At 58.5% G+C, this 27734-nt stretch overlaps 1 protein-coding gene across 1 annotated transcript; it reads right to left on the bottom strand.

Annotated features, from left to right (window-relative positions):
• Positions 1-2521: 2521 nt before the first annotated feature.
• TMEM132E (transmembrane protein 132E) lies at positions 2522-27360 on the bottom strand. Its single transcript, XM_017832482.1, has 9 exons — positions 26723-27360; positions 14207-15104; positions 13168-13308; positions 9534-9726; positions 9139-9282; positions 5213-5418; positions 4367-4646; positions 4092-4283; positions 2522-3563 (listed from the first exon to the last, which is right to left on the bottom strand). Exons 1-9 carry the CDS (start codon positions 26793-26795, stop codon positions 2535-2537), a joined length of 3156 nt encoding a protein of 1051 aa, XP_017687971.1. The 5' UTR covers positions 26796-27360; the 3' UTR covers positions 2522-2534.
• Between the last annotated feature and the right edge of the window lie 374 nt (positions 27361-27734).

Here is a 27734-nt window from a genome sequence, read left to right as displayed (position 1 = left end):
ACGAGAGCATCATCAGGCCCCCCAAACAGCGTGGGTTCCCCTGGGTGCTGCCTTCCCAAGGGGTTTTGGAGACCTGAGCTGGATCCATCAGCTGAAATGGGAGGTGATGGGCTGGAAAACCTCTGCTGATGCTTGGTGTCAGACCTCGGGCCTGGCTACGACCGGGAGGAGGTGGTGGGTGAGCAGCCAGAAGAAAGGGGGCAAAACCTGGCAGGGACACCCCATCCCCAGACTGCTCAAGCTGCCTGATTCCTGTGGATGATCCCTGTTCCTCCCATCTCCCACCTTCACAGCTCCACAGACCAGGAGTCAGGTGCTGCTGGGTCTTATCACAATTATAAAATTTTATTATACCCTTTTCTTACCTTTCCCCCCTCTTTTTCTTCCCTTTTTTTTTTTTCCTCCCCCCACAAATATTCATATATGTTAATTGAACGAGGAGGTTTGGCAATTCCAAGCAGGGAAGTCAGCTGTGTTAATTTTACTGCTCGGAGCCACTGTCAGCTCAGCAGCTCGTTCAGCCAGACCTGGGTCCTTCAGATAACAGGGCACAGTTAAACCAACTAATGGCATCACCCTCCTGGCCTCTGAGCACATCTCAATTCCCCCATACATACATATGTATATATATGTATATATAAAATCAGCATAGAGCCATCAGGTAAGTTTTAAGGCCACTCAGGGGAGAAATTTTCAAAGCCCCAAATTGATAAACTCTTTAAAGAGGCTTTTGAAACACCACACACCACCCTGGCCTGCTGCTCCCTGCTGGGAAAACTGAGCCATGGGGGCAAGCAAGGATGGGGCTGCACCACTGATCCCTGGCCACCCACCCTTCATCAGGCTGCCCAGGAGGGGAGGATTTGGGAGGGGGGAGCCCCAGACCCACAGCTTTGATCCCAAAACGCTCAGAGCTTAGGCAGGGGTCAAAGCTGAGCCAAGCCCTGGCAGTGTGTGTGTCCCCAGTGGATCCCACACCCACCAGGGCTGACCCCCAAACCACTGGAAGCCCCCACCCCGGGCGCCCCAGCAGAGACAGGGCTGCAATGCTGCTTGGTTTAGGCTTTTTGTTTCATTTTTAGGCTTTTTGTTTCGTTTTTTTTCTTTTCCGGTCTTTTATTTAAGAAAAAAAAAAAAGGAAAAAAAAAAAGAGACACAGTGGTGGGTAACTTCCAATCCAGAAATAATCTGCTGCAGCCTCCCCCTCCCCCGGGGGATGCTGGGGGGGTCCCTGTCCCCACAGGTGGGTGCCCATGGGACAAGTGCACAGCCTGGGACCCCCAGCCCCACAGCCCTTGTTCCTGGGTGTCCCTGCAGGGGTGACCTGGCTGAGGATGCTCTGAGCTGGGAGAAGGGGTGGCCCTGGGCTGGAGGGGCCTCTCGGGTGAGCCAGAGGGTTTGGGAGCTGCTGCCAGCGCGGGGTGACCGGGAGGCGTTGGGTTATGGCAGTCAGAAGGCACCACAGAGGCTGAGCCTGGCTCCGGGCATCCCTGCTGGGCTGGCACTGCGGGAACTGGGCTGGCACTGGGAGACTCAGGCTGGGTTGTGGGTGCCCCCACCCAGGCCTGGACCCCCTGGAGCAGTGGGAAGCCCCCGCGGCAACTTCCAGTAGTGGAGCCACATTCCAGCACTGAGGGGGGAAGGCTCGCCCCAGAGGTCCCAGCAGGGCTGTTGGGCTGGGGGGTCCAGCACTGGGAACAGAGAGGCAGGCAGGGCAGGCAGGCTCACAGGCAGCAAACTTGTTGGCCACCCCCAAAGTGCCCCTGCCCCAGGGACCACAGCCCTTCCCAGCCAGCAGGGGAGTGGGACAAGCCTGGCATTTGGGGCTGGGACACAGCAGGTGATGGGGACAAAGGGGCCCCAGACCCGTGGCCACTGGGCAACAGCCCCTCAGCAGCCGCCCTCCCCTCTTGCCTCCCTCACCCAGCATCACCCACAGCGTGCGCCAGCGGGCTCTGCGTGGGAGGGGATCCCCCAAACACCCCAACGACCACGGGCTGGCAAATCCCTGAACCGGCACTCACCTCCAAAATTGTGCAACTGAGTGCAGCAAAGGCGGGGGGGTGGCCTCCAGGAAGCCCCCACCCACCGCCCCTCTGCTGCACTCCTGGGGGGAGCGGGACATCTCCCCTCTTCCACCCCCTGCGCAGCAGGACCCGCAGCACCATCCTGCCCGTTCGCCACGGGACACGCGCACGCACCGAGGGTTTGACCCCATCCATCTCTGCCCTCTGCTTGCCCCCCTCCCTGCCCCTCACCACAGGCCAGCAGGCTGGGGGGGGCCACGTGTGTGCTGCTGCCTCCCCTGGGAAAACCAGTCGGTAAAGGGCAAGAAAAGCAAAAGGCCCCCGGGGGCGCCTTCCGACGGGGTGGGGACGTGCAAGAGAGCCAAATTTTGGGTCTCCAGCCCCAGGGAAGCAGCTGGCGTGGCATGGCGTGGTGTGGCGTAGCGTGGCGTGGCATGGCACGGCGTGGCATGGCGTGGCACAGCGTGGCAGCCCCCTCCCTCCCGCCCCGTCCCCTCTGCCCCTGCGTTAAGCGATCTCTTTGATCCTGCGGATGTAGTTGTGAAGCTCTTCGGGGTCTTGCAGCCCCATGTCCTGGCAGACCCACTCCAAGTCCTCCTCATCAGCGATGGGGATGGAGTTGTAGGCCAGCTCGTCGGAGGGCATTGTGGCGAAGGTGGTGAACTTCACCCGCTTCCGTTTGGAGGTGGGTGAGTTGAGAGGGTCCTCACTCTGGTCCCGTGTGGAGCCCCCCGAGGAACCGTCCCCTCGGCCGTGGACCTGGCTCTGCACACTGGTCTGCGAGCTCCCACTGCTGTGGTGGTCCCCATGGCAGCAGGTCTGGACATTTTCCAGGGGGTTCCCCGGGCTCTCGGGCTGCGGGGAGAGGTCATTGTGAGCCCGCAAGGGCTGCCCGTTGCCCAGGAAGACCCAGTGGTGGGAATGGTCCATGTTGGTCTGGCCTTCGGGCGGGATGCGTTTGTGCCGGTATTTCAGCACAAAGACAATGCAGTTGATGAGGAAGACCAAGATGGCCAGGCAGAAGACGCCCAGGAGGGCGTACATGCCTATTTCCAGGTCCGTCAGCCCCCGGGTCACCTGGACGAAGCCGGTGGGGATGGTGGGGAAGTCCTCGGTGGGGTGAGACGCGCTGGACATCCTGCTGTCCTCGCTCGGGTCCGCTTTCCTCTCCACCTCTGCCCGCAGGGTGGTGCTGGCCCCCGTCTCCCCCAGCCCCGGCTTGCTGGGCACGTGGTCATAGTCATAGGTCGGGTCCTCCTCGGACCCAAAGTGGACCCGCACGGTGGCCAAGGCGGTGGAGAGGACGCTCTTGCGCTTGGTCTTCTGGCAGCTCTCGCAGATGACCAGCTCCGCCCGGAGCAGCTCCCCCACGCCCTCACCCTCCGCCACCACCAAGGGGAACGCCCGGTCCTGGGTCACCGAGACCACCTTCTCGTCCAGGCTGCTCACCACCAGGTTGTAGTCCTTGGGGTCGTAGAGGGAGAGCGGGGCCGTGGTGCCGTCGCTGTAGGAAATCCACAGGCTCAGGAGCGCTTCCTGCAGGACCAACACAGGCACCGGTTGCCCAGCAGGATGCCAGTCCCACCTGCACCCGTTTGTCCATCCCTCCACCCATCTCTCCTCTTTTGCATCCTTCTCTCCGTCCAACTCACCCTTTTCCCCTCCATTATCCATCCTGCTCCTCCCAAACCTTGTTTTTTCTCTTTAGCCTGTTCTTCCCTCCATGCTCCCCATGCATGCCCAAGACCACCCCAAATCCCAGCCCCAGAGGTGCCAGATGTGGCTACTAGAGCTGTGCTAGGAATTGTATAGGATTTCATCCCTCCCCCTTTGTCCCCATGGTTGTGTCCCATCCCCAGGCTGGGCAGGGTTGGATCACAGGTCTGTGTGAAGTTTTATGGGGTGCTTTGGGGTCACCAGTGTGTCAGAAGGACAGTGGGTGCTGTGGGGGCCTAAGCTGAGTGTGGACAGGATTTGGGAGAAGGGGGTTGCAGATGGAACCCTCACCCCACCCCAGGTTCCCCACCAGCCCTCCCAAGCCCCTATGCACCCCCCTTGCCTCACCTGCTTGAAGAAGCTGAGGGTCTGCTGCACCGACGTCCGGGCGATGATGGTGTGGCTGTTGCCAGGGCTGGGGTGGAGGGACAGCGAGAGGCTGGAGACCACCTGGGCCTTCAGGTCGGTGATGCTGACCTTCTCCTCCGCCACCGTCACCAGTGTCTCACCCAGCACCGCCTCCACGAGCGGGGACACGACCTGCAGGGGACGAGGGTGCCTGTCACCACCTCCTGCCACCCCCAGCCAAGCTGGCAGAGGCGGGGGCAGGCGGCCGGGGGTACCTTGAAGAGCGTGGTGCCCGGCTCCCTCCCGGCCAGCGTGACACTGTCCACCAGGTGGGCCACCCGCGGGTCGTCCACGCGCATGAAGTCGCTGACCAGGTCGGTGACCTCCACCAGCCAGTCGGGCCCCAGCATGGTGACCACCTGCTCCGTGCCCTCGGCCGCCGTGGTGTGGAACTGGGTGAAGACCTGCAGCGTGGAATGCTGGTACTGCAGGGCACAGCCCCGGCTCTGCTTCCGCTCCTCCTCGTCCTCCTCGTGCTCGCTGTCCCGCACCGACCTGTGGGACGGGGCAGTGAGTGGGCAGTGCTGCCAAGCTCCCCACTGCCACAGCTCTTCAGCCCCAGCCCCAGGAATAGGTAGGGCTGGCTGAGCAAGAAAAAATGCAATGTCACCAAAACAGTGGTGGCTCCTGGCCAAAAGATGCCCATTGTCCAAAAGGTACTCAAGGGCTTTAGCAGCATGTGGTATTGGGGTCACCAGCATCTCTGCCCCCTAACCAGCTGAGAGGATGAGGTCTCTAGAGCTCAAAGAAGGGTTAACTTTGGAGTTTGGCTGTTCCCAGTTTCATCCAGGGAAGCTTTGACCATTGCCAATGAGGGATGCTCCCCACCAGCTCCAGCCTTTGACCAACCTCACTGTGGAATTTTCTTCCTTCCATACAAACACAAACTTCCATGAGCTCCCACCTTTCCATCGAGGACCCCTGAGATGACTCCGGCTCCATCATCTTCAAAACCTCCTCATTAAGTAGATGAACAAGGCAATTACCCCACTACCACCACCTCCACCTTGCCTTCCCCAGCCTGGACAGGCCCCACAACACGGTGGCTCCACAGCACCCACCTCCTGTCCGGCAGGATGGGCACCCTCCAGCCCTTCACTTGGCTCAGCCGGGCGTCGGAGAGCTCGATGTGCAGCGGCAGTTTGGGCACCCACACCGTCATCTCCAGCGGGGCCGAGAGGTGCTCGTAGGTGAAGGTGACCCGGGCGCTCATGGAGCCCCGCGACTCCTTCCCGCTGACAAAGACATAGTCACAGCTGCTGGAAACCTGGGGGAGAAGGGAAGGTGGGAGGGTTGCAGGGGTCCCACAGGCACAGCAGAGATCCTGGCAGGAGGCTGCCCAGAGGATGGGAAGCACTGGAGGAGCAGAATTTCACTGGCATGTATCCAGTTAATGGCAGCCCCAGGAGCAGGGATGCTCCCTCCTCCCCGAGATCCCTGCTCAGAGGCACAGACCCCCACACACTGTGTCCATAATGCAAAGTGTCCCCTGACCCAGGCCCTCCTGCCAGCCCTCACCCACTGCCAGCTCTCTTCTTGGTGCCTCAGTTTCTCTTTGGCCTCCACACTGAATTGTACCTTTTTCCACACCCGAGCTACAGGAACCCCATGGGTGCTTCACAGAGGTTGCAAATTCCTCATCCTGGACATTTGCCCCAAAATCTCCCCCACCAGAGGCAGTGAGCACAGACCAGCCACATGCCTGTCCTCACCGGTGCCTTGTCCCTGTCCCTCCTGCTCACCCCAGAGCGAGTTTCCTGCAGTCCATATGAATCCTCATGTTCATCTGCTCACTCTTTCTCTTTTAATTCCCCTTTATGCAAATGCCATTAGTTAAATTCACTACAAAGCAAATACATCCTGCAGGGGGTCAGTCATTACCGACCGACTGAGCCAATTAAGGAGCTCAGAGGACACCACAGCAGCATCACCCGGTGTTTCAGTTTAGGTCACCAGTCAACAGCTCCTTCCCAGTAACGGGGCCAGAAGACAACCAGGAGAAGGGGACTCCAACCTCCCATCTGCAGTGGCCCTATGGCCTGACCTCAACACCCTGTCCCCTCCCTACACCATCAGGGATTGCATCCGAGTTGTCTGATGCCAGGGAAAACCAGAACTTGTTTGCTCAGCCGGCAGCGCGGTCGCTCTCGAATGCACTGAGCATCTCAACAGCACAGAAGGGCTGATTTCCAACAAGCTGCTCTCTCACGTGGATTCTCTGATGGCTGATAAGGGGTTGAGGCCACGCTGCATGGTATCTGACAGCAGAGGTGACAGCATGCCTGTCTCTCTCGCCACCTATTCTCTGAGCACCTGTGGTCAACCAGATGCAGGAACTTTGCATTTCTGAGCCCACAGCAGGGCCTGACTTCTACAACAGCCCATGAGCCCACCACAAGGTGCCCATGGTTCCCTGAGGCCGGTGGAGGAGGCAGAACTCTGGACCTGAGTTCTTCGGGACATCTCTGCTCTCTGGGCACAGGGGGGAAGTGCAATGTAGGAGGGTTTGTTTCTTGTCTTCCTATCAGAGATACCAGCTCAGCAAGTCTGAAAAGACAATCTCATCTCTGGCGAGGCGGCGTCTGAATAAAGATGAGCTCCCGGGTGAATCCTCCAGCAAAGGATGCTCTGGATATTGTGCCATTTATCACAATAAACACACTGGGCTGCTGCTTGCACTACCCTGGCTAATAAACCCCCCGGCATCTTCTCCTGGGGACCACTTGCTTTGCAACTGAGGGGGTTGAAACTACGACAACAAAAAAATCCCTGCACATCAGGCCTGTCCTGATGATGGAGTGACTGCAGATTAGCTTTTAAATGAAGCCCACGCTTGTTCGGAGAAACTTCCCGGATTTGCAGGGGGAAGGGAGAGGCTGAGGTCTGCCTGGGCTCCTGGCCAAGGCACCACTGGCTCTGCTTCTGTGGCCAGGAGCTCCCCCCTGGCACAGCCTCAAGCTGGGATCAAGGGGACACATGTTCTCCACGACCCTTGGGAGTGGGAAGAGCCACCACAGCTGGTGGCACCCCACGTCATCCAAGGGTCCTGGCGGTGGCTGTGGATGACCAGGGTTCCTGAGGCTCAGTCCCACTGGGCTGACTTGATCCTGGTGAGTCCTCTGGGGGAGGTGGATGGTGGGCTCCTAAGAAGGTTCACACACAGGTGAGGTTGAGCATCTCCCATTAAGTGTTGCTGGCAAGAGAGGTGACCCTTCCACTCCCTGCATGTCACTCAGCCCCCAAGGTCACCACACAGGCAGGCAAGGGGGGTTACCTCGAGTGATGATGTCCTCCTGCCTGGGCTGAGCATGGGCACCTTTGTCACCCCATGTCACCAGAGAAGGGGATGAGGATGACAACTCCCACCTGTGCTCTCCCACCATCCTTCACAGTCCCTGGAACCTCCACAGCCACATCTACACCAGATTCCCAGGACAGATCCCCTCAAACGAGAGCAACCACCACCGAGCCACAGTCAGCGTGGGGAGAAGCAGCTCTCCAGCCCTCCCTCATGTTAAATTATTTACAGTAACAGACAGCACATCCCACTCTGTAAGCTTTGATTTATGTAACAGGTTTATAGCCCTGACACCATAATCATACGCCCCAATCTCAGCAGGTAACTGAGAGCTCCCTCGGAAATGAAGCTCCAACACAAACACAAAATAATTCAGGAAGAAATCGCGCGGGGCTCCGAGCGGGAGGTGAGCTGGGGCCGGAGGGCTGCTCCCTGCATTATTCATCCTGGCTCCTGTGCATGTGTCTGCTCCCCCCAGGTCTGGGGACAGTGTGTAAATAGATTTATGAGTAGAAAGGCAGCACATTAAACAGTTTAAGTGTCTTGGAGTCCATCCTGAAGTGTATTATTGCTCCAGTGTTTTATCACGCTGTGGAGGACTGGTCTCCATAAATTAGACCCAGTGCTGTAAATCCCACAGACTGGAGTTTTAGTCAAGAACTTGGGTAAACAGTTTGTGACACTGCTTGTCACCCACCCACACCCACGGACAGCTGGGGACAGCAAGTCCTGGTGGGGACAGGGCTCTGCCCGTCATCCCTGGCTCAGCTGGGAGAGCTGCTGGTGGCTGCTGGCAAAGAAGGGGAGAAGGGGTTATGGTCTGGGGGACACAGAAGAGCCCAGCCCCCCAGCATGGCTCTGTGTCTCTGCCCAACATGGTGGGGACATGGAAAGGGAGGAAGCGCTGGGTGCATGCAGGGAGAGGGGTGGGAGGTGTTTGGGAGAAGGTAATGATGTGTGGGGGTGGATGGATGGAAGTGGTGGTAGAATGACATGGACAGGTGGGTAGATGGATACATTCAGGGATAGAAAAATGTATATGGATGGATGGGTCTGGTGAGGGAAAAACTGGAGGATTTGAGGACCGACTGCTGCCTCGGTGGCGGGGGCTGGTGCGGGGGCACTCACTGCTGCTGCACAGCGAGCCTTTTGCACTGGCCTCACCAGCACCTCTCCCCTGCAGTCCATCTGGCTCCTCTCCCTCAGTCCCCTTTTCCCTCTATCGTCCCCAACTGCCCAGCTCAACCCCAACATCTCACTGGGGACAGCCCCCAGCCCAGCAGCCGATCCAAACAGGAGATAAATGTCATCCAGAGACCCAAGTGCAGCCACTGATGGGAACATGCAGCTTACACTGTGAGGTGACAATATTTCCCCTTATCGGCACTCAGTGCTGTGATAACCCATAATTATTGCTGCTGCCTGGTGCCAGCCTGAGCAGCACTGCAGCATCCCACAGCTTCTCCAGGCACAGTGACAAAGTGTCTTGCCCTTCTCCCGACAGATCCCAGGGAGAAGCACGCATGGACTGAATCCACTGAGGGGATGATGCTCGGGATGGCCGGGCTGGTGTGGCACATCAGCTCCCCCCACTCATCGAGCTCCAGCCCATGCCGCCTTTGGGGTCAGCACCCCTGGAAGAAGCTCAGCCCCCTGTGAGGGTCACAAGAGCCTCCTGCCCACACCCACCTTGATGATGTCTTCGTTGTTGGACTTGCACTCGACCATAGCTGAGACATCCACAACGACGCCGCTCAGCTCGATGGCAATGACCTTCACGGGAATGGCCACCGTCCGCCCCGTCAGGATGGCTGTGTTGATGATTTCTGTGTCCTGGGGATGGGACATAAAGGAGACCATCACGTTAGAGGGCAGCCTGTCCCCCCTGGGATCAGATCCTGGATGGCCCCTGTCCTGCTCCAGCCCTGTGGGGGTGGGTGGGATGTAGGGATGTGTAGGATGTATGGATATGTAGGGTGTACGGATGTGCAGGTGCTGTAGGGCAGATGGGCGGGTCAGAGATCCCTCAGGGGCACCCAAACCCTCAAAGCAGATAACTAAGCAGAGGGCAGGAACCTGCTCACCATGGCCAGGGGCACGATGGCCCTGATGTCCCTCTGGATGACCGTCAGCTCCGTCACCACCTTCTCCAGGTCGGGCGGGGGGTTGCGGCCGCGGTAGTCGATGTGCCACATGATGCGGCGCGTCACCGACTGGCTGGTGAAGTTCTCCATCTCGAAATCCAGCTGCATGATCTCAGAGGAGTCATCCCCATCCCTGGGCAGGGGGACAGGAGGGGACACGGTGAGCTGGGTGTCCCAGGACCCACAGACACCCCAGGATCAGTGCTGGGCAGTCCCCAGCATCCCCAGCAGGTCTCCTCGGTGTCCCCATGCCTGTCAAGGGGGACTGTACTCTGGGTGCCACCAAACCCAGCAGCCCTGACACCCACCTCTGCCAGGGGCTGCTCTGATGGGAGCCTGAAGGTTCCCACGAGACTCTTCCCAGGGGGAGAGAGAAATGTTTTCCACTGCCTCTTCCCAGCAGTTGAAAAGCCTCGTCAGCTCCCCAGGGGCTGCTGGGTGATATATTATCACAGGGTCAGCATATGGCTACAGTTCCAGAGGACAGTGGGTGGCTGCAGGTGCTGTCCTCGTCTCCCTGGCTCCGTTTTCCCAGCAGTGTGGCTGGATTTACTGCCCTGGGCTGCTCCTGCCTGCACACTCATTTCCCGCAGGTCAGACCCCAAGTGTCCCACACCCAACATGCTCAGGGACGGCAAATAAGCCCCTATAGAAGGCTCAGTCCAAGCTGTGGACTTTACAGCCCCTTCCAAGTGGATCACAGGGGTAAACTGAGGCACGGGAGAAAGAGGTTCAACCACACAGCAGATGGGACAGTGCTGGGACTCAGGGCAGGGCTGTCCCCTAGCCTGTGAGCACAGCCATGGGGATGGGGGAGGTAGATAGGACCAGCAGAGAATAACAGGCCTGAGACCATCAGCTCATCAAACACACACAAATTAATGCCACTGCTGAGGACAGAAGGACATGGAGCTAATGGACAGGGACTGAACTCTGGGGCATCCCCGAGGCAGGACAGGATAAAAGAGGAGCATCGTCAAACCCTGCACGTGGTGCCAGTCTAATGGGATACTCTGCTGTCCCTCTGCATCATGGCTTGGACAGTCTGACGGCCACAGCATAAATCACTCTTACACCCCAATCCTACAAGCAAACCTCCACAGAGGTGGTCCTGCCCTCCCATCCCTTCCTCCAACCTGCAAATCCACTGGGAGGACTTGGGATTCAATGCTCCCCTCCCAAAGTCAAACTTCTGCATTGTTCCCCAAAAATAGAGCATCCTCGGGGGACACCCTGGAGCCCCCACAAACCACGGCACTGGCAAAAGCTCCCCAGAGCTGGGTGGGGGGAGAGGGGAGGAAAAGTGAAATCACTGTGGAAGGGGAAGCCAGGACTGGCTCCACTCTCATCTCGCAGTGCAGCAGCCACTGAGAAGATCCCATCGATCTGGGGATGCAGGATGCAGTCGGGTTTCGCTCTGATCAATATCTAATGAGTGAAAGGGAGCAGAGAAAGAGGAGAGCAAGAAGCTGGAGCTGCTCCAGGCCATGGCAAGCCCTGATCCCTGATTCCACAGCAGCAATGATGAGCTCTGCAGTGGAGCTGCCACACAGGGGCTGGTGAGGTCCTGGCTGTGCCCCCGAGGCAGGTAGAGGGGCACAGGGGGAATAGCCAAAGGCCTCCTGGTGTGAAGGGGATTTGGCTGCTCACTCTCTCTTCCAAGGCAGAAGTGTTAAACACAGCCAGGAAGAGACAGGTTCAGAGGCAAAGTAGAGCTGCAGCTTCATGCCAGAGGCGGTCCAGTGCTGGAACTCCTCACCATGGGGTGCCCAGAGGCGTCCCAGGAATCCTGACGGGGCCAGCCCTCATCTTCTGCCTTCACCAAGCATCATCTGCTCTCAGCCACGGCAGAGACAGGAGCCAGGCTGCCCAGACTGGGGGGATAATTCAGGATGCAGCTGCTGGGGTGCAAAACATCCCAAACTGCCCATTATCACCCCAAAGCTCAGGGCTCTCACCCCCTCCCTGCACTGCCAGCGCTGCCAAAAGCCCCCAGAGCCCCGGCGAAACAAACGCCTCTGTTTGCACAGCCCGGAGGGCAACACGGCTTTGAGTCATTCATACTCTCCATTCCGTTAATATTTGATGGAGTTGTTTGTCTAAAAGGTGATTGTAATCACTTTAAATTCCTCCTCCATCTCTAACCTTTGCAGGCTGATTGGAAGCAGCGGTGGCAGTAGGAGAGGGGGAAGGGGGAGAGGATCCCGCTGCCGGCAGCTCTGGTATCCATGTGCTGTGCTGGGGTGGGTGTGCAGAGGACGGGAGGCTTGTGGTTTTGGAGACACTCCAATATCAGCCACGGGGCCACGGGCTCGGATGCTGTGGGGCAAAGGAAAACCCACCCTCCAGATAAGCCCTTTGCTGCAGAGAGCTTTTGAGGTCACATTTGGAGCACTCAGAGCTGAGGATCTTTCTGCAAGAGCCTGTCCCCAGCTTTGCTCAGTGTTGGGGTGGGGGGCAGAGCTATGGGGAGACAAGGATATGTTCCTGCCCCAGAGGGGATGTGCTCATCAACTTGCTTTAACCTGGCTCCTGGAGACACTCATGTCCCTTTTCCCAAAGACACAGTGATGGAGATATCACAGCCTGGGAATGGTTGGTTTCCAGCACTTCAGAATCTTTCCTGCTGGTGTTTTTGACCCCATGCCTGTCCTCTGCCCTTGCTTGCTGTGTCCTGCCAGCCCCATGTCTCCCCTTCTCCAGGCTGAGCAGCCTCTGGGTTTTCAGCTTGGCTTTGTGGGTCCTATCTCCTTCAGATCATTCCCATTTATATCCCCTGGGTTCTTCTCAACTGACCTGAGCCTATCCCAGAGCCCCAAGAATGGGCTCATATTGAGCAGGGCAGAACTGCCCTGTCTCGGGTGCTGATTTGGTTTGTGCTCCCATTCCAACACTCATCCATCACCTGAGGGTTCAGATGGGACCTTTCCTGGGGACTGCTCCTCTTCCTTCCCAGAAAAGACACCAGGATAGTCAGCAAACAGCTGCTGCCTCTCATGGCATTAAAAGTCATTAAAAAAAATTAAATATTTCCACCCCAAACTGGGGGATCCCCCATGGCTTCACAATACAGCCCTAAAATCCACCCCACCTGCCCGCCACCATCTGACACAGCCAGGCAATCCCAGCTCAGAGCCAGGGATGCAGCTGCCAACCTGTACCGATGACTGAGCCCCAGAGGCCAGATGCCACCTGAACGTGCCACCTCACACAGTCCTTGGGCACAAACCTGCCCACAAACCTTCCCACCTTGGGCCACAAAATCCACCTTTTCCCACCCTTCACCCAGCTGCACAGTGCCAGCCAAGCTTAGAAATCACACACAACATTAAGCCACTTCCCATGTTGCTGCAGGACCTGCCCCGACCTCAGCTGGGCTGAGGGTTTGATCCCAAAACTGCTCATCCCCTCTCAGTGCCCCCCAGTCTCACATTCCAGGCCATGCCTCAGTTTCCCCTGCCAGCACCCATGTGGCACTGCAGCCACCCAGACACCCAGGTGGGGGGCAAAGGGAGAACCACTCCAGGCCAAATCCCAGCGATTTCCCCAGCACCCCCAGAGGGGAATCCCTTACCTGGGCCCGGCCCCATCCACCCTGGACACATCGACAGTGGCAGTGGAGTGTTTGCCACCCGTCAGCAGCTCCGAGCTCACCAGCCACTGCCCACTCCTCGACTTGGTGCTGAGCAGGTTGACACCCTTCTTGGCCTTCACCCTGCAGAGAGCAACAGTCAGGGCTGGACCCTCACCCCGCACACCCCTGGATCCCCCTGGACACCCCATCATAGGCACAGGGGGATTTTTTGCCCCAATCCTTCCTGGCTGTCAGAAACATCATCTGGGCTGGAAGCAACCTCATAGGGCTGAGCCCACACCAGCTTCTATTTTTCAGAGTATTTTGTTCCTCCCATCACACCTCCAGCAGGAATTTGGTCCCCCAGGGCTGCCCCTGTGGGACTGGGCATCCCCAGGGCAAATGACAGAAGAGCCTGGAGCACTGCATCCCCGTGCCATGGGCTTGCTGCTGGCCCAGAGGTCACAAGGACACTTGTAAATGTCCTTTGAAGAGATGTGGCCACGGCTTGTACCCCCATCTTTAGGGACATGCAGCAAGAGAGGGTTCCCCTGCACACTGCCCCACACTGGGGTGCTGAACACCCACTGCCCCTTCTGCTCCCACCTGGTTCTGGGGCAGGACGAGGGGACACAGGAAGCCTCCTCTCACTCCACAGCAGCCCCATGGCCATACCATACCTTGTCCCCAAAGTGGCTGTGAATAAACCCACATCTGCTGGGAGAATCCCGGTGCAACTGGGAACACTGGGAGAACAAAGGCAGCAGTCCATGGTGCCAGTGCAGAGACGGAAACCCTGCATGGGGAGCCATTCTCTCTAAGAAGCTCCCACTGCAAAAGCCCCAAAACTGCAAAACCACATGCCGGCTGATCCCCTGGCCTCTCTCATCTTCCCAAAGTCCTGCCAGACCTGGTGCAGCACCCAGCAGGTCCCATAAACACCATATGCCCTCCCCACCCTCTCCCTTCTGCCTAGATGGAACAACCACTCCTTGGAAAGGCGGCTGCTCCCAGAGTGGGGACAGCTCCAGGGCTTTACCTGAGCGTGAAATGCTCCACCGTGGAGTTGGACATCAGGTAGAGGAGGATGCTCAGCACCTCTCCTGGCTTGAGGGGCTTGTCGGGCAGGCGGATGAAGACGTTGCCGTCCAGCCGGTGCTCCTGCATGGGCTGCCCCGGCGGGGGCTGCAGGAGGCTGACGCTGCCGATGCGCAGCAGCGGGTGCTGCGTGGGACCCTCAGTCCTGGCCCCCCCGGCGCCGCGGCGCGGGACCGTGTCCCCAAGGCACTGGCCGGCCCCGTCGGGGGCGTGCAGGGTGTAGTACAGCTCGGCCTGCTGGCTCTCGCCCGGCACCTCCAGGCTCTCGGGGCTCTTCCTCCTGCCCAGCGGCACGGCCGAGGGGCCGAACCAGGCGTGGGGCAGCTCCGCCTGCACCAGGCACATGGCCAGGCTGCCCCGCAGCCGGCACGAGCTCTTGATCTCCCGGGCGTCGCGGAAGGCGTGGAGCCGCACGCAGGGCAGCCGGTCGGTGACATCGAAGTCGTCCCAGTCCCGGCCGGCCACGTAGAAGAGCACTTGGACCACGGGCTGGCTGGCCACCAGCCGGGGCTGGATGATGAAGGCGCGCACCTTCCAGTTGACGGTGAGGCGGTCGGGGACCTCCAGGGTGCTGGAGGGCTGCAGGTGCTCCTTGGGCAGCACCAGCCCCGTGCTGAAGGGCCCCAGGGTGACGTTGAGGACAGGCAGCTCCTTGGTCTGGAAGACGACAAAGGGCTCGGAGCGCTGCAGGGGGGCGCTGCTGTTGCCCCCCGGGCTGGCTCCCACCTCCTTGAGGAAGAAGGCCAAGCGGGTGTTGGACAGGCGGTAGCTCACGGGCAGCAGGATGGCACCGGGGGGCTCAGCGGGCTCAGGGCTGGGCGCTGGCCCCTTGGCATGGGCTGCAAAGGGGATGGAGAGTGCAGGTTAGTGTGGGGCACCTCCCTCCAGAACAGCTCCTGAGCAGGGAAAACAGATCCAGGCAGGAGTGGTCCAGCCTTGCAGCAAGAAGGAGCTGGAGCTTCAGCCCTCACAAGGGCAGCAAGAGCCTGGCTGGGTTTCTGTCCTGCAAACCAAAAATGCAAGAAACCTCCCCAGGACCTCAAGCATGGTTGTGCCTCCTGATGGTTGGCACCAGCCTCACCAAACCCACCCTTGGCATGGGATGGGGTGTCCAGCAAGGAGGGATGCTCAGGGGCTGCCCAAGGCTGGGCCAGAGTGTGTTGAAGCCACATCCAGCCTTGTACTGTCCCTGGGAACCCAACACTAGTCACCCACCCTGGCACTCATGCCAAGGCACTGGCTGAAACAGCACAGACCCACTTACAGAAACAGGGCATAACTGGCTTCATTCCTGCTTCCAAACCCACCAAGAAAAGGATGAAGAGTTTCTCCAGAAGCTCATTACCAACAGTTAAGTCCAGGCTAATTTTTGGCTGGCAGATCCCACCACGTGTCTATCATCAAGGTTTTCCTCCTTCTTTTAGCACCCAGGTCACATGAGGAAGGTGGCTAAATCAGACCCCAGATCCACTCTGTCCCCACAGGCTGCCTGTAAGGGTGTCACAGCCAGCCTGTCACCCATCACTACCCAGGGCTGCCACCCACACAGTGCTGTCCCCATGCAACAAAGCTGACCCAGACCACATTTTTCCAGACACAGACATGGCCTGATGGGAAAGTGAAGCAGATGATGTTGGTGCCGCCTTGTGCAAACCTCAGCAGTGCCCAGGTGTGACAGCCCTTAGGAAATCCCTGCTGTCCTTCCTTTTGATCATTTTGCCTTAAAAAAGAGAGTAACTCCACTACTGGCAGAGCAGGCAGCCACTGCCAGCCGTGCACTCCCGAGGGTCCGAGCTGCCCAAGCCCCTCAGAGGGAGCCAGTGATCCCACTGCCACGGCCAGCAAGCGGGGAGAAAACCCACGGAGATGCTCCTGCTAAAGCAGATCCTGCGAAAGGCGGCTGGTGCGGAGCCGGCCGACGGCACGCGCTGCGCTGGCAGCTGCGGGAGCCTGGAAGACATCTCAAGGTCTTTGCATTCTCCATCGGCTGCCAGAAATCCCCAGGAGGCCTGGGTACCCCCCCACTCCCCTCGGCTCTCCGCCAGCCCCCCGCAGCCCCGTTCCCAACGCTGATTGCAACCGCTCCCAAGCGGCTCCCGAGCGGCGGAGCCCAAATTACCCGTGTCAAACGGCGGGGAAAGGTGCGGATGTGACGGCTCAGCTCCCAGGAATGACTCAGCCCCCTTCCTGACAGGGGCTTTGGAGCGTGCCAGGACCCTGAGGCTTTTTCCAGCTGGGAGAGTGGCCTCAGACAAGCTCCCCAGGGCTGACGGGGACGCAGGAACCCCCAGCCCACCCGGGGCACTCTCTGCTGCGGGGCACAGGGGGGTTAAGCAGCTTAGAGGGCTCATAAAAGGATTAGCACTTGATATGGGACAGGGAGCATCCACAGCTACATCTCCTGGGATGAAAGTTGTCCAAGAGCCAGGTGGAGAATTCCCCTGGGCTGGGCAAATGCTGGAGACACGCTGCCGGCACCACCGTGTTGGCACCACCACGGGCACAGCTCCAGCCTCTGTCACCCCATCCCACTTGCCTTATCTGTTTTCCCATCTCCTAGAGAGCCAGGAGCTGCAGGAGAGGTGCTGAGCCTGGGAAAACACCTATGGGTGCCCCTCTGATCAGCAGTAACCAGCAGCAAGGGGGTTTCTGCTCCTCTGGCTCACCGAGGCTGTTTTCTGCTGCGAAACATGAAGGTTTGCATCCTCCCTGCCATCCCCAACAACTAGGAAAAGGGATTATTTCCAAAGTATGAGATTATTTGTGGAAAAGGATCCACCAGCTGGAGCAACATGAGCAGGACAGCTTGGGTGAGGTACCGGCAGGACCGATGGAGGCACGGACAGCAGGGGCTTTGTTCATTCACTCACTGAAACAGCATCAGTCTCTACCCCTTAAAAACCATTGGGGTCTGTGGAAGGTCATTTAACAAAGAAAACCCGCACAAAACCCAACCAACTCAATGCCCAGAACAGCCCCAAGGAAAACCTACCCTTGGGGTGGTGCAAAATGCCCGCAGTCACCACCTGCCCCTCGAGTGTGGGACACGAGAACCTCTGTGCCGCCCCGGCGAGCACCAAGCACTGCGGCGAGGGGCAACCACTGCCACCCACCACACTGGGAGAGCTAAAGCAGCTGAGTTTGGCTGCAATTTGTGGCACAGACCCCCAGAAAGCAGCTGCTTCCTCCTTGCCACGGGGATTCTCTGATGACCAATGAGGGTTGTGCACTGCCCTCTCAAACGAGCTGGGCACCCTGCTCGACTCAGACAAGGCACCCTGGTGCCAAACCCTGCTGGGATGGGGACACCCAGGGTGGCCCTGTCACCAAGCCCAGCACCCTGGCCATGCCAGATGGGGGAAGGGATGGGGACAAGCTGGGATGGAGATTAATGGGATGGCCATGATTAGTTCAGCGCCGGCAAATTGCCGGCACCCAGAGAAGCGATTTCCTTCCACAGACAAAATGCATTTAAACGATGCTATAATATGTTGCTGGGAGGGGGACAGGACCAGCGCCTCCGTTCCCTGGCCATAAACTCATCCTGCCAGGAGAGAGTCTAACCAGCCTGGGGTGGGTGCCAGGATGGGGGAATCAAAGCCCAGCCCAGCCCAAGCCTCCGCACCAGGGTGGTGAGGGAAGGAGAAGGGAGTCAGGAGATGCATGGAGATATGGATGAAGCTGCTGGCCAAATAGCAAGGAAAAAAGGGTGGATAAGGATGCATAAACCAGCAGAGAGAATGGAGGGTGCATGGATGGATTGAAGGTGGATCAGAAATAGCTGGACAGCAAGAGAATAGTTCTAGGATGAGAGAGGTGACGGATGGAAGAATGCACGGATAGAAGGATGGATGGAGAGCACAATGGCTCAGGAGAAGGGAGGAAAGGAAGGAAGGAAGGAAGGAAGGAAGAAAGGAAGGAAGGAAGGAAGCTCAAAAGATGGAAGAAAGATGGACAGAAGGAAGGAAACAGGAAGGATGGACAGACAAGCACGACAGCTCAGGAGACTCCAGTCCCCACACCACCGTCCCTGGACCCTGCCCTGGTTTCAAGCCACCCCCAGGAGGGAAGGTGGCTCTCATGTCCCCCCTCTGGCTGGGTTTGGGGGGACAGAAGGGTTAAGCCCTGCTCTGCAGCCCCACTGCTGTGGTTAACGGGATTTGCAGCACCTGACCTGCATTCCGGGTTTATTAGGCCGGCACAGAGGGGACCATATGGTCCTTCCACCCCTGCAGCTCAGCACTGCAAGCCAAAAGGCAGATCTCTGTGCCTGGCCAGACTCTGACTGGCCTGGGGGCTTCCCAGACCTCCCAGGCTGAGGAGCCACCCCAGCCCCACAGCGGGATGGGACGAGCCTCCCGCGTGTCCCATCCCTCCCACCCCACAGCAGCCTGTGGGAAGCTGGGTTGACCTGCAACCCACGGCAGGGAGAGGGGGGAGAGAGGGAGATGTAAACACACAACTGCTGGTGACCCCCTTGTTGAGCCCCCACATCTGCCCGGCCAGATGTGCCCCGCACCGGCTGCAGACACACGGCCAGATGGGCCAAGGGAGGGCACGTGGGGACAGTGGCAGCACCCTCCAGCCCTGCCTGAAAATCCAGACCACCCTCCCCAGGCTGAGGGGTCTCACTGCTGCAAAAAGCAGCACCAAAAGCACTGAATCCTCAGAAAACGGGGCATGGCAGGAGTTCAGCCCCTCCATCCTGCCCCTGCTGCAGCTTCATCAGATCCATCCCTGCTCCCACCTGTTATCCCAAGGCTGAAGACCCTCCTCCTCTTCCCCTCATCTAGAACCGATAGCCAGTGCTGAGCCCCAGCTTAGCCCCAGCCCCAGCTGTCTGCCATAGGGATCGCTTTAGCCACGCTCCAGGGGGGGCTTTATCCTGGCTTATCCTGGGGGACACAGCGGGGGCTCCCGGTAGTATATCCCCACTTACGAGGGCAAAACCATACAGGAAAACCACTGGAGAAGGAGGAAGGAAGGTCTGAGGTCACGCCAGGAGGGTTAAAACCTCTCCTGGTCATAAGAGGCGGCACTGGGGGCTCAGTGAATCAATGGACCGGACGCAGCTCTGACGGAGATGCCAAAATACCAGCGATGTGAGACACCAGTCCAAGCTCTCCTGGCTCCTGCCAGGCCATTGCTGGGCTTCCAGGGTGCTCCCACCTTGGAGCAAGCCAGAAAGTTGTCCATAAAGCAGAGTTGTCCATAAAACAGTGACTTGAGCTGACGTGGGGATAAAACCCTCCCTAAATACACGGGGAGGGATGGCAGGGAGCAAAACCTCTCAGCCCCCAAGGAGAAAGTCCAGCCTGGATATTCCCAACTGGGCCACTGGCATGGAACTCCCAACTGCTGTTTTGTTTCAAACCAGGATAAAGCCACCCCGCTTCCCTGAGCATCCTGTGGATCCCAGCGGAGGCTTCACAGCCCCAAAACCTGGTGGTTCAGGTTTTGCCACCACATTCATCAGGGCCAAGCACAAATGGGAAACATGGGCAGCAGCCCCAAACACCAGGGATGTGCCACATCTGGAGCTCCTAGGGATGTCCTACACCTTGATGTTCCCACATCTGGATGCTCCAGCTAGAGGCAGCCCAATCTCCCAGGGAAGGGTCAAGCTCACACATCTCCCCACCTGTCCTGGGAACAGGCATTGCACCCATCCCTTTCCCTCCTCACCCCACAGCACCAATCCCTGACGCACTACACACCCACCAAGTGGGGTCAGCACCTCCAAACACCCCAAAAAGCAACAAAAAGTGGAAACAGAAGCCTCCGTGCCTCCACTTTCGCTCAAAATTCAGTCAGCCCCAACACAAGCCCCGCTCCACTGCATACTCCCAGGGAAAAAAAAGCCAGTAATAAAGTACAAGCCAAAATTAGACAATACAGGCAGGCCCCTCATGGAAACCTTTGAAATGTTACCTGCAGCCTGAGCCTTGAAAATTGTTTTTGGTGGCATAAAAGACAACAAGCTCTCCCTTCCCTCCGGTGCAGCGAGAGCCTCCATCTCCAGTCCCAGCTAATTGGAACTCAATTAAGTGAATAATTGTTACAAACATGAAATTGCCTTCCCCAGGCGCGTGGCAGTGAGATACCCCAGCTGTGGCCACGGGAAGGGCGGGATGCAGGGATGCTCCAGGCCCTCGGCTCTGCCCATGGATACAGCGGTGATGGGGTGACAGGGCTGGGAATCCCCATGGTACCGAGGACAGGGCGGTTAAACTGGTCCAGGCTTCCCAGAATCAGCCTGGGGTAGGAATTGAGTGGGTGCTGGCCAGGATATGTGCCTCAAGTCTTCCTGTGAGCAGCAGCGCTGGCTCAAGAGTGGATTCTCTAGTGTCTAATACAGGGTTGTGCTCATGCCTGGTGGGCATGAGCTTCTCCTTTCTTTTAGGTCCTCCTCCCAAAGGTCCAGCCTGGCTTCTTCATCACCAGGAGCAGTAAAATACCATAACACTGGTGGGACTGAGTCCAAGGCCAGCACACAGCCTGCATTTCGGGACCAACAGCAAAAGGGACCCGTCCCAGCACCACGACAGGCTGCAGTGCCAAGATATGAGCTTCCCCCAGGAAATTAATAAGAGGGAATAAATAGAAAAGAAAAAAAAAAACAAGGGACCTAAAGGAATAAATAAATATGGCCTAAATGGGATGTGCTGTGCAGAGGCACAGCCTGCCATAAATTCCCAGAGCCAGCAAGGCTTTTACACGGCAGCTACTTTAGAGCAATTTCCACAAATCACAGCAAGGGACAGGCTGGGGGACGGGGAGGAGAAGGCCTTTACAGAGGAGGAAGAAAAATGAAGAAATTAATTAAAAGTGTGTGGGGGAAAAAGGACAGGGAAGTGGCTGACTATGAATATCTACAGGATTGCCCAGGGGCTCCAAAAGGCAGTGGGAGGGGAGCTACTCTGGGATAAAGTGGGCAGCCCCTGAGCCCTCAGTACGTGTTGCGGTGGGTCCTGGGCTGGGTGACTCCCATGCCAGGCTCCCTCCATGCTGGGAGCTGGGAGCAGCCCACCAGCAGCAGGTGGGCACAAATGGTTTCTCCAAATAACCCCCCTGGGGAGGCAAAAGTGGTAGGACTGGCAGGGGAGTGCCCTGAAGGGTGGCCTGGGGAAGCAGGGACAGGGACAGCAGTCCCTGAGGGAGGAGCCCACAGCACCAGTGTTGGGGCAGAGGCAGTGCAGTGACACTCCCATGTGTCTTGCTCAGATCATCCCTGTTCCCTCTCCACCCCTTCCCACGATGGCCAGGAACAGGAACATCCTCCCAGCACCCTCCAAACCTGAACACTGAATATGCCCCCCAGGCTGTGCCCCCCCCACTGCCAGCCCAGGCTGTGCCAAGCAACACGTTTCAGACTGATTAGACACTGATTAATTTATTTCCCCCAGTGACGTGTGTCAGGCTGCAATCGGAGCCGGATTCAACTCCAGAGGCACCCGAGGAACGCGAGGAGCCGCAGATAAACCCAGCCTCAGCCCTCAGCAACCAGGGCTGGGGGCCAGCAGCAGCCCCACAGCCCCAGCACTCCCAAAAGCAGGGCTGGGAACAGGTACCAGCTCATGACTTTGCCACCCAGCATCAACCACGCACGGCTGGAAACACATCCCCTTCCTCCCCGCTGGTACCCGAGCGCATCCAGCAGCCGCGCCGAGCTGGCAGCGGCCGGTATTGCATTTTCAATCTTATTTATCTTCCAGAGGGAAAACACCGAAAGCTTTCCCTCAAAGAAAAAATAAATTCGAAATTAATTTCATTCTCAAGTTTTGCCAGTCCTGGGGAAGAGCTCAGCCCACTTCATCAGGGCAAACCTGCCCCGGTAACTCCTGCAGGGGCCGGGAGGTGACAGCACGGCGAGCGGGGGCACGGCCACCCCAGCAGCACCTGCTTGGGCTTCTTCCAGAGCTGGTGAGAAAGCAGGGATGGTAAATATTATCCGAGCAATGGGAAAATGCTCGCCAGCAGGAGACAGTGGCTTCATCAGGGGACTGTGAATTGCCTTGCTGACAATGTCCCCCCAGGAGGCCAGAGTAGCAGTGAGGGGCTCAGCACCCAGCCAGGGTGAGGGATGTGGGCCCCAGGGATGTGGGAGTGGCAACAGGTCAGGCAACAGCTTAGGGAAAATGAAGGGAGTGGTCCCCAGGAGAGCCACATCCTGAGGAACAACCTCTGCATCCCAAACCTGGGACATTTGTAGGAGAAGTGACAGCCCATGAATCCACCAGCTCAGCTGGTGCTTCCCTAGGGTGGGGATCGCTGGGCCACCATCAAACGTGGCTGGAGGACCCCATGTCTCCCGGTTTGCAAGGAAAGTGAGCTCCAACCTCCTTCCCCCTCAGCAAGGGGCACCAGGATCTCCCTCACTTCACACCATTGAACCATTTCTCTTTCTGCCACATGGACAAAATCCCCAGCCCCATCACAGCGTGTCCCACCCCAGGAGCAGCCACCTCCCTTCCCACCCGGGGGGCTGCTCATTAGCAGAGCCATGTATTTAATAATAAAAGGTTCTGATTAGATCAGCAAGAGTGACCTTTTCCAGATGGATGGGATGCTCGTACGGCGACAGGCACCACGTGGGAGGGGAACACCCCGGCAGCTCAGCGACTCCTCCGCACACCCAGCACGGGCCGTGTTGGCCAGGCAATTGCAGCAGCCAAAAAAAAATCGGGTTATGCTGTCTAAGCATCCCTTCCCTCACCCATCATCTGCCCAGGATGATGCCACATCCTGCTGACTACCTCCACAGCACGGGATGGAGCTGGGATGTGCTGCTGGAAGGTTGGGGATGCTCTGCAGGGATCCCCGGCCGTGTTGGTTTCTGTTTTCTTCCTCTATTATAGGAGGCAGAGAAGCAGGAAGAGGAACCTCAGCAGCCAGTCATGGGGGAGTGATTTAAACAGTAACCCTCAAAATAGCCAGGTTTCCAAAAACTGCTGAGCAATCCCCAGTCAGGGGGTTGCTGCCACCCCATACCCTGCCTCAGTTTCCCCCAGTGTGCACACACAGCCACATGCACACACAAAAGGACAGGTCTGGATGAGGGTATCGAGGTGCCTTGAAACTCCCAGAACCAAATCCTGCCACTGCTGCTCACCAAAATCATTACTCAGAGGATTTCCATCATGCTACCAATTGGCATCCTTCATCCTTCTCCCTTTCCTCAACAACACCAAGAGGACAAAAGGGGTAAAAGAAAAGACAATTTCCCAGTGAGGTGTTCCACTTCACACTGCTATGTCCCAGGACATCCTGCTGAGATTTAAGGTATTGGGGTTGGGGGAAGATGGACTGGGCCCTGGGGTCATGCAAGGACACTATGGAGCCAAAAGCCAAAAGGGGTGTCCTTGCATGTCCCTCTATTCTGCAGCACCAAAGGTAAAACTTGTGCCAGGTTTAACCCAGCTCAGAGGCCGGATCCTCTCCTCTCACCTGCCTGCCAGGGCAAGGAAATATCCTATTGCCCCTTCTCTGCTCCTGGATGGAGCCAGGGGTGCTCAGCTGCTCTGACCCCATCAGCATGGCCAGGGTGGGAGCTGTCAAGTGAGCCAACACCAGGTGTATGATCCTGGTGTACATTCCCAGTGTACGTTCCTGGTTCGGGTGTTAAATGAGCAAACGTCGGGTGTGTGTTCCCGGTTCCACAGCGAGTTATGGCACATCTCCACCTGCTGGTCTGAAAGCCCCTGAGCTGGGAGATGCTCAGAGGAAAGGAGGATGGGGGTTGGTGAGTAACCCCCTGCCAGGGTTGGGCTGCACTGGCTGGAGACCCCAGCAGGGGTGGACCTATGGACCATCTCCAGCATCACCCTTCACCACCAGCCCCATGCCTGGGACTTGCCTGTGGTGGGAGCAAGCCATGGGATATACAGGAATAGTGGCACAGCCCCATCCCCATCAGCAGTGGGATGGAGGTGCTGGGGCTGTGGGATCCAGTGTAGGGCCTCAAGCCTGTCCTGCCTGCTGGGACAGATGCTGAATGACCCCAGAAACCTGGACCACTGCATCCCTGGACCTTTGCCTCCAGGCAAGCACTGCTTTGGGAGAGGGGAAATTGAGGCACACTGCAGAGACAAGGCTCAGCAGGGAGCAGAGAGAAGGTGCAGGAGCCCAGGCTCAGCCCCATGGACAGCACAAGTCCTTGCACAAACTGAGGGGTAAATCCCCCTGTGCCGCATCCCAACAGCTTCGCAGCACAACTGTGCTGGGCAGACACCACCAGCATCCCCCACGGCCCCACGGGCCAGGGCTCTGTGTGTCCATCCCTCCATCCCTCCTGTGAGCCCTTTGGGCCACCCTGGGGCCATCTCACCCCGGAGATGCCAAAAAAAAACCCTTTCTGGAAGCAGCTGATCTGGGGCCTCGGCCAAGCGGCTCCCGGGGCCGGCAAGGGAGCGCAGCAGGAGGGAGTCTGGCACGAAGGCCTGCTCTTAAATAAAAAACAAGGGAAAAGGGAATAAAATACTCCAAGCAGCAGAGCAGGGTGCTGCTTCACCGCCGGCTGACCCCGCTGCCAGCCCGAGTGATTTGTAAGAAACGCCGGAGAATTAGGAGCTCTCACTCAGCCTCTTTTTCCGGCTCCCTCCAAGACCTTTATTTGTCCAGGAAAGGCCAAAGCGGCGGCAGCGAGGGCAGCTGCGCATCCTGAAAAGAGCCTAAAAACTCCTGGCAGAGGCTCCTCTCTCCACCAGCACAGGCATCCCCCCATGGCAGCACGGCCAGCCCTGGCACAGGCCACCTTTGCCCACTCCCCACTGGCATCGCTGCCAGGGGGACTCCTCCACCCACTGCACCCCCCAGCCCAGGGGCCAGATTCTGCCCTGGCCTAAACCCAAGGCCTGACCCACCGGGCTCGTGGTGTCCCAGCGGCAACTGGGGAATCAGAAATGCCCAGGAGGGGATGGGGAGCGAGGGGCCACATCCAGCCCCTGCACCAGAGGCCGTTCTTGATGGATCATCGCTTGCACAGGGATATTTCCCACAGCCGACAGCCGCCCCCGGCAGCACCGCCGACCCAGACAGTTGGATCTTATCCAGGCAAATTGGGGAGCAGGAGATCCCACTTCCACACCGGCTGCCGGCCCCCTGCCTGCAGACTCCTGACCTGGTGGTCCCAAAGAGCAGTGAAGCTCTGCCACCAAATCCCACCGGGGCAGCATTCCAGGAAACAATCAGTCTCGGGGTACAGGGGGGCAGCATTTGCCCCCCAAAAAGGATGCTACTAAAGTTGTGGCTTGACAGCCTGGAGATCTCTACTCCTCTGCCAGGGTCAGAATTTCCAGGGTGGAAACCCCCTGCCAGCTCCCTGCAATGTTCCCAACATTCCCCCCTTCTCCTTATTTCACCACTGTGGGTGAGCAGCTCCCCAAGCTCCTCAAAGACCCTCAGGGGCTGCAGATGCCGAGAAAGTCCTGCCTGAGCCCCACAAGTGCCTTGGCCATGGGCTGCCGGTGCGACACGGAGCCAGGCACGGTCCAGGGATCCCCTCCAGCTCCTGGGGGGATCGTTTGAGCTGGGCAGCACAGTCCCCGGGACACTCTGAGCCTGAGGCCAGAGCCAAGCTGGCAGGAGGGGTCTGGGTGACCCCCCCACACTGCAAGCAGCCCCCCACTCTCTGTTTGGCCAAGCTGGCTGCCAGGGAAAGTGGCTTCGGCTGGGGCATCTGTGGGGCTTGGCTTTAAAAGGGAAGCATCCATAGAAATCATTCATGGAAACCACATCCCTCGGGGTACATGACCCCTCTTTGGCCTCGTTCGCCAATAAAAGCCCCCAGCAGCAGGTGCTGGCGTCCCCAGGGCTGTCACCAGGGCAGGCCAGGATGTCACCGCAGCTCGGCCATGGCACGGCAGTGATTTGGATGCAACTCAGGGCAAGTGGGTGCAGGCAGGTGGGGGGATCAGAAAGAAAGAGAGGGATGGAAGGGGCTGCATCCCCCGTCCCCTCCATCCCAAAACGATGCCACCTCGGCAGAGCCTGCCCAGCAACTCAGCGCAGACTGAGAAAGTGTCTGGGTGCGGGTCCGGGGGATAAGCGAGTGGATAATAGCGGATAAAGCCCCTGATCCTCCCGCTAAAGCAGCTCTGCATTAAGGAGACAAGGGGCAGGGGGGGCTGGGGGGAGGGGGGGCTGAAGCCCCCTCGCCCCATGTGTCCCCCTGCCACCCCGCTCCCTGCCCCGGCACACAACCCCCGGCAAGCGCTCGCAAGCACAAGCTGTCATTTTATTAAGCCAGGAATAAACTCTAATCTTCACCCGTTTCGCTTGGGGGGGGGGCACAGAGAACCAGGGGAGGGGGTGGCTGTGGGAGGGGGGGTCCCAGCCGGGTACAGAGGGGCAGGGGCTGCCCCTGGCGGGGGCAGATGCTGCAAACCTCCCTCCCGTGTTGCAGACAGACATATAACATATATATTGCCCCCCCAGCTCCCCCGGCGCCAGCACTTACCGGGGAGCAGCAGCGAGCAGAGGCAGCAGAGCAGCGCGGCCGGCCCGGGGAGCATCTTCTCCGGAGAGGCCATTGCAAGGTGGGGGGCAGCAAGAAAACCGGGGGGGCCCCGTGGCAAATAAAAAAAAAAAATAATAACAACAAAAAGAATCCAGACCGAGCACCAAAAAAACCGCAGAAATCCCCTAAATCCAACCACGTGCGAGCCGGGAGCAGCAGCCAACGGCGGAATTTGGGGAGGGGGGGGGAACCGGTTCAGGTTGGGAGGGGGGCTCGGCTTTGCCCCCCCAGCTCAGCGAGCAGAGCACCCCATCTCCGGTCCCCCACCCCTCCCCACCCCGCACCCCAAACCTGCCGCAACCCCCCCCCCCAGTGCCTGCAGGGCGGCCGGGGGAGCGCCCAGCCGGCGGGGGCGGGTCCCCCTCTTCTTCCTCCTCCTCTTCCTCCTCGGGAGTCGGCAGCGGGGGGAGAAGAGCACGTGTAACCCCCTCCCGGGGAAAAAAAACAGCACCGATGTGCTGATGGAGGATGATGCTGCAGGGTGCGGGTCGCCAGCCCCTCTGCACAAGAATAAAAATAAGAATTCCAAGCGCTGTTCTTCCAAAGGGAAAAAAAAAAAAAAAGAAAAAAAATTAAAGGGGAGGGAAAAAAGCTGAATTAAAGCGCTCCCCCAAGGAAAAAAAAATAAACGGGGGAAAAAAAGAGAAAACAACAAGAACGTAACAAAAAAAAACACAACCCAGAGCTGGGTGAATAATTAATCCCAGGCAGATGCGATTAATCGTTGGCAGGAGCAGCTCGGCGGCGGAGTCCCCGCATCCGAAGGCAAAGTTTGGGGGGGGGACCCCGGGGCTCAGCCGCTGCCCCCCCGCCAGGGCTGGAAGCGGGGGGACCCCGCCATGAGCGTGGAAAGGAGGGGGGTCCCCGCCTCCTCTGCCCCCCCCTTCGGATTAAAGAGGGGGTGCACCCCCTTCTGCCCGCAGACGGAATGAAAGAGGGGGTGCGGGAGCCT

Source organism: Lepidothrix coronata, unplaced genomic scaffold (genome assembly GCF_001604755.1).
Source record: "Lepidothrix coronata isolate B3197 unplaced genomic scaffold, Lepidothrix_coronata-1.0 Scaffold203, whole genome shotgun sequence".
Lineage (NCBI taxonomy): Eukaryota > Metazoa > Chordata > Aves > Passeriformes > Pipridae > Lepidothrix > Lepidothrix coronata.
Note: the sequence above shows the minus strand (reverse complement) of the source record. Positions and strands in the feature narration are given on the sequence as shown.

Coding starts and splice junctions, on each gene's coding strand:
- TMEM132E (XM_017832482.1), bottom strand. CDS start 26,795: ATGGCCTCTCCGGAGAAGATGCTCCCCGGGCCGGCCGCGCTGCTCTGC. Junction 15,105..26,722: donor CTGCTCGCTGCTGCTCCCCG/GTAAGTGCTGGC, acceptor TCCCCTTTGCAG/CCCATGCCAAGGGGCCAGCG. Junction 13,309..14,206: donor GTGGAGCATTTCACGCTCAG/GTAAAGCCCTGG, acceptor TGCTCTCTGCAG/GGTGAAGGCCAAGAAGGGTG.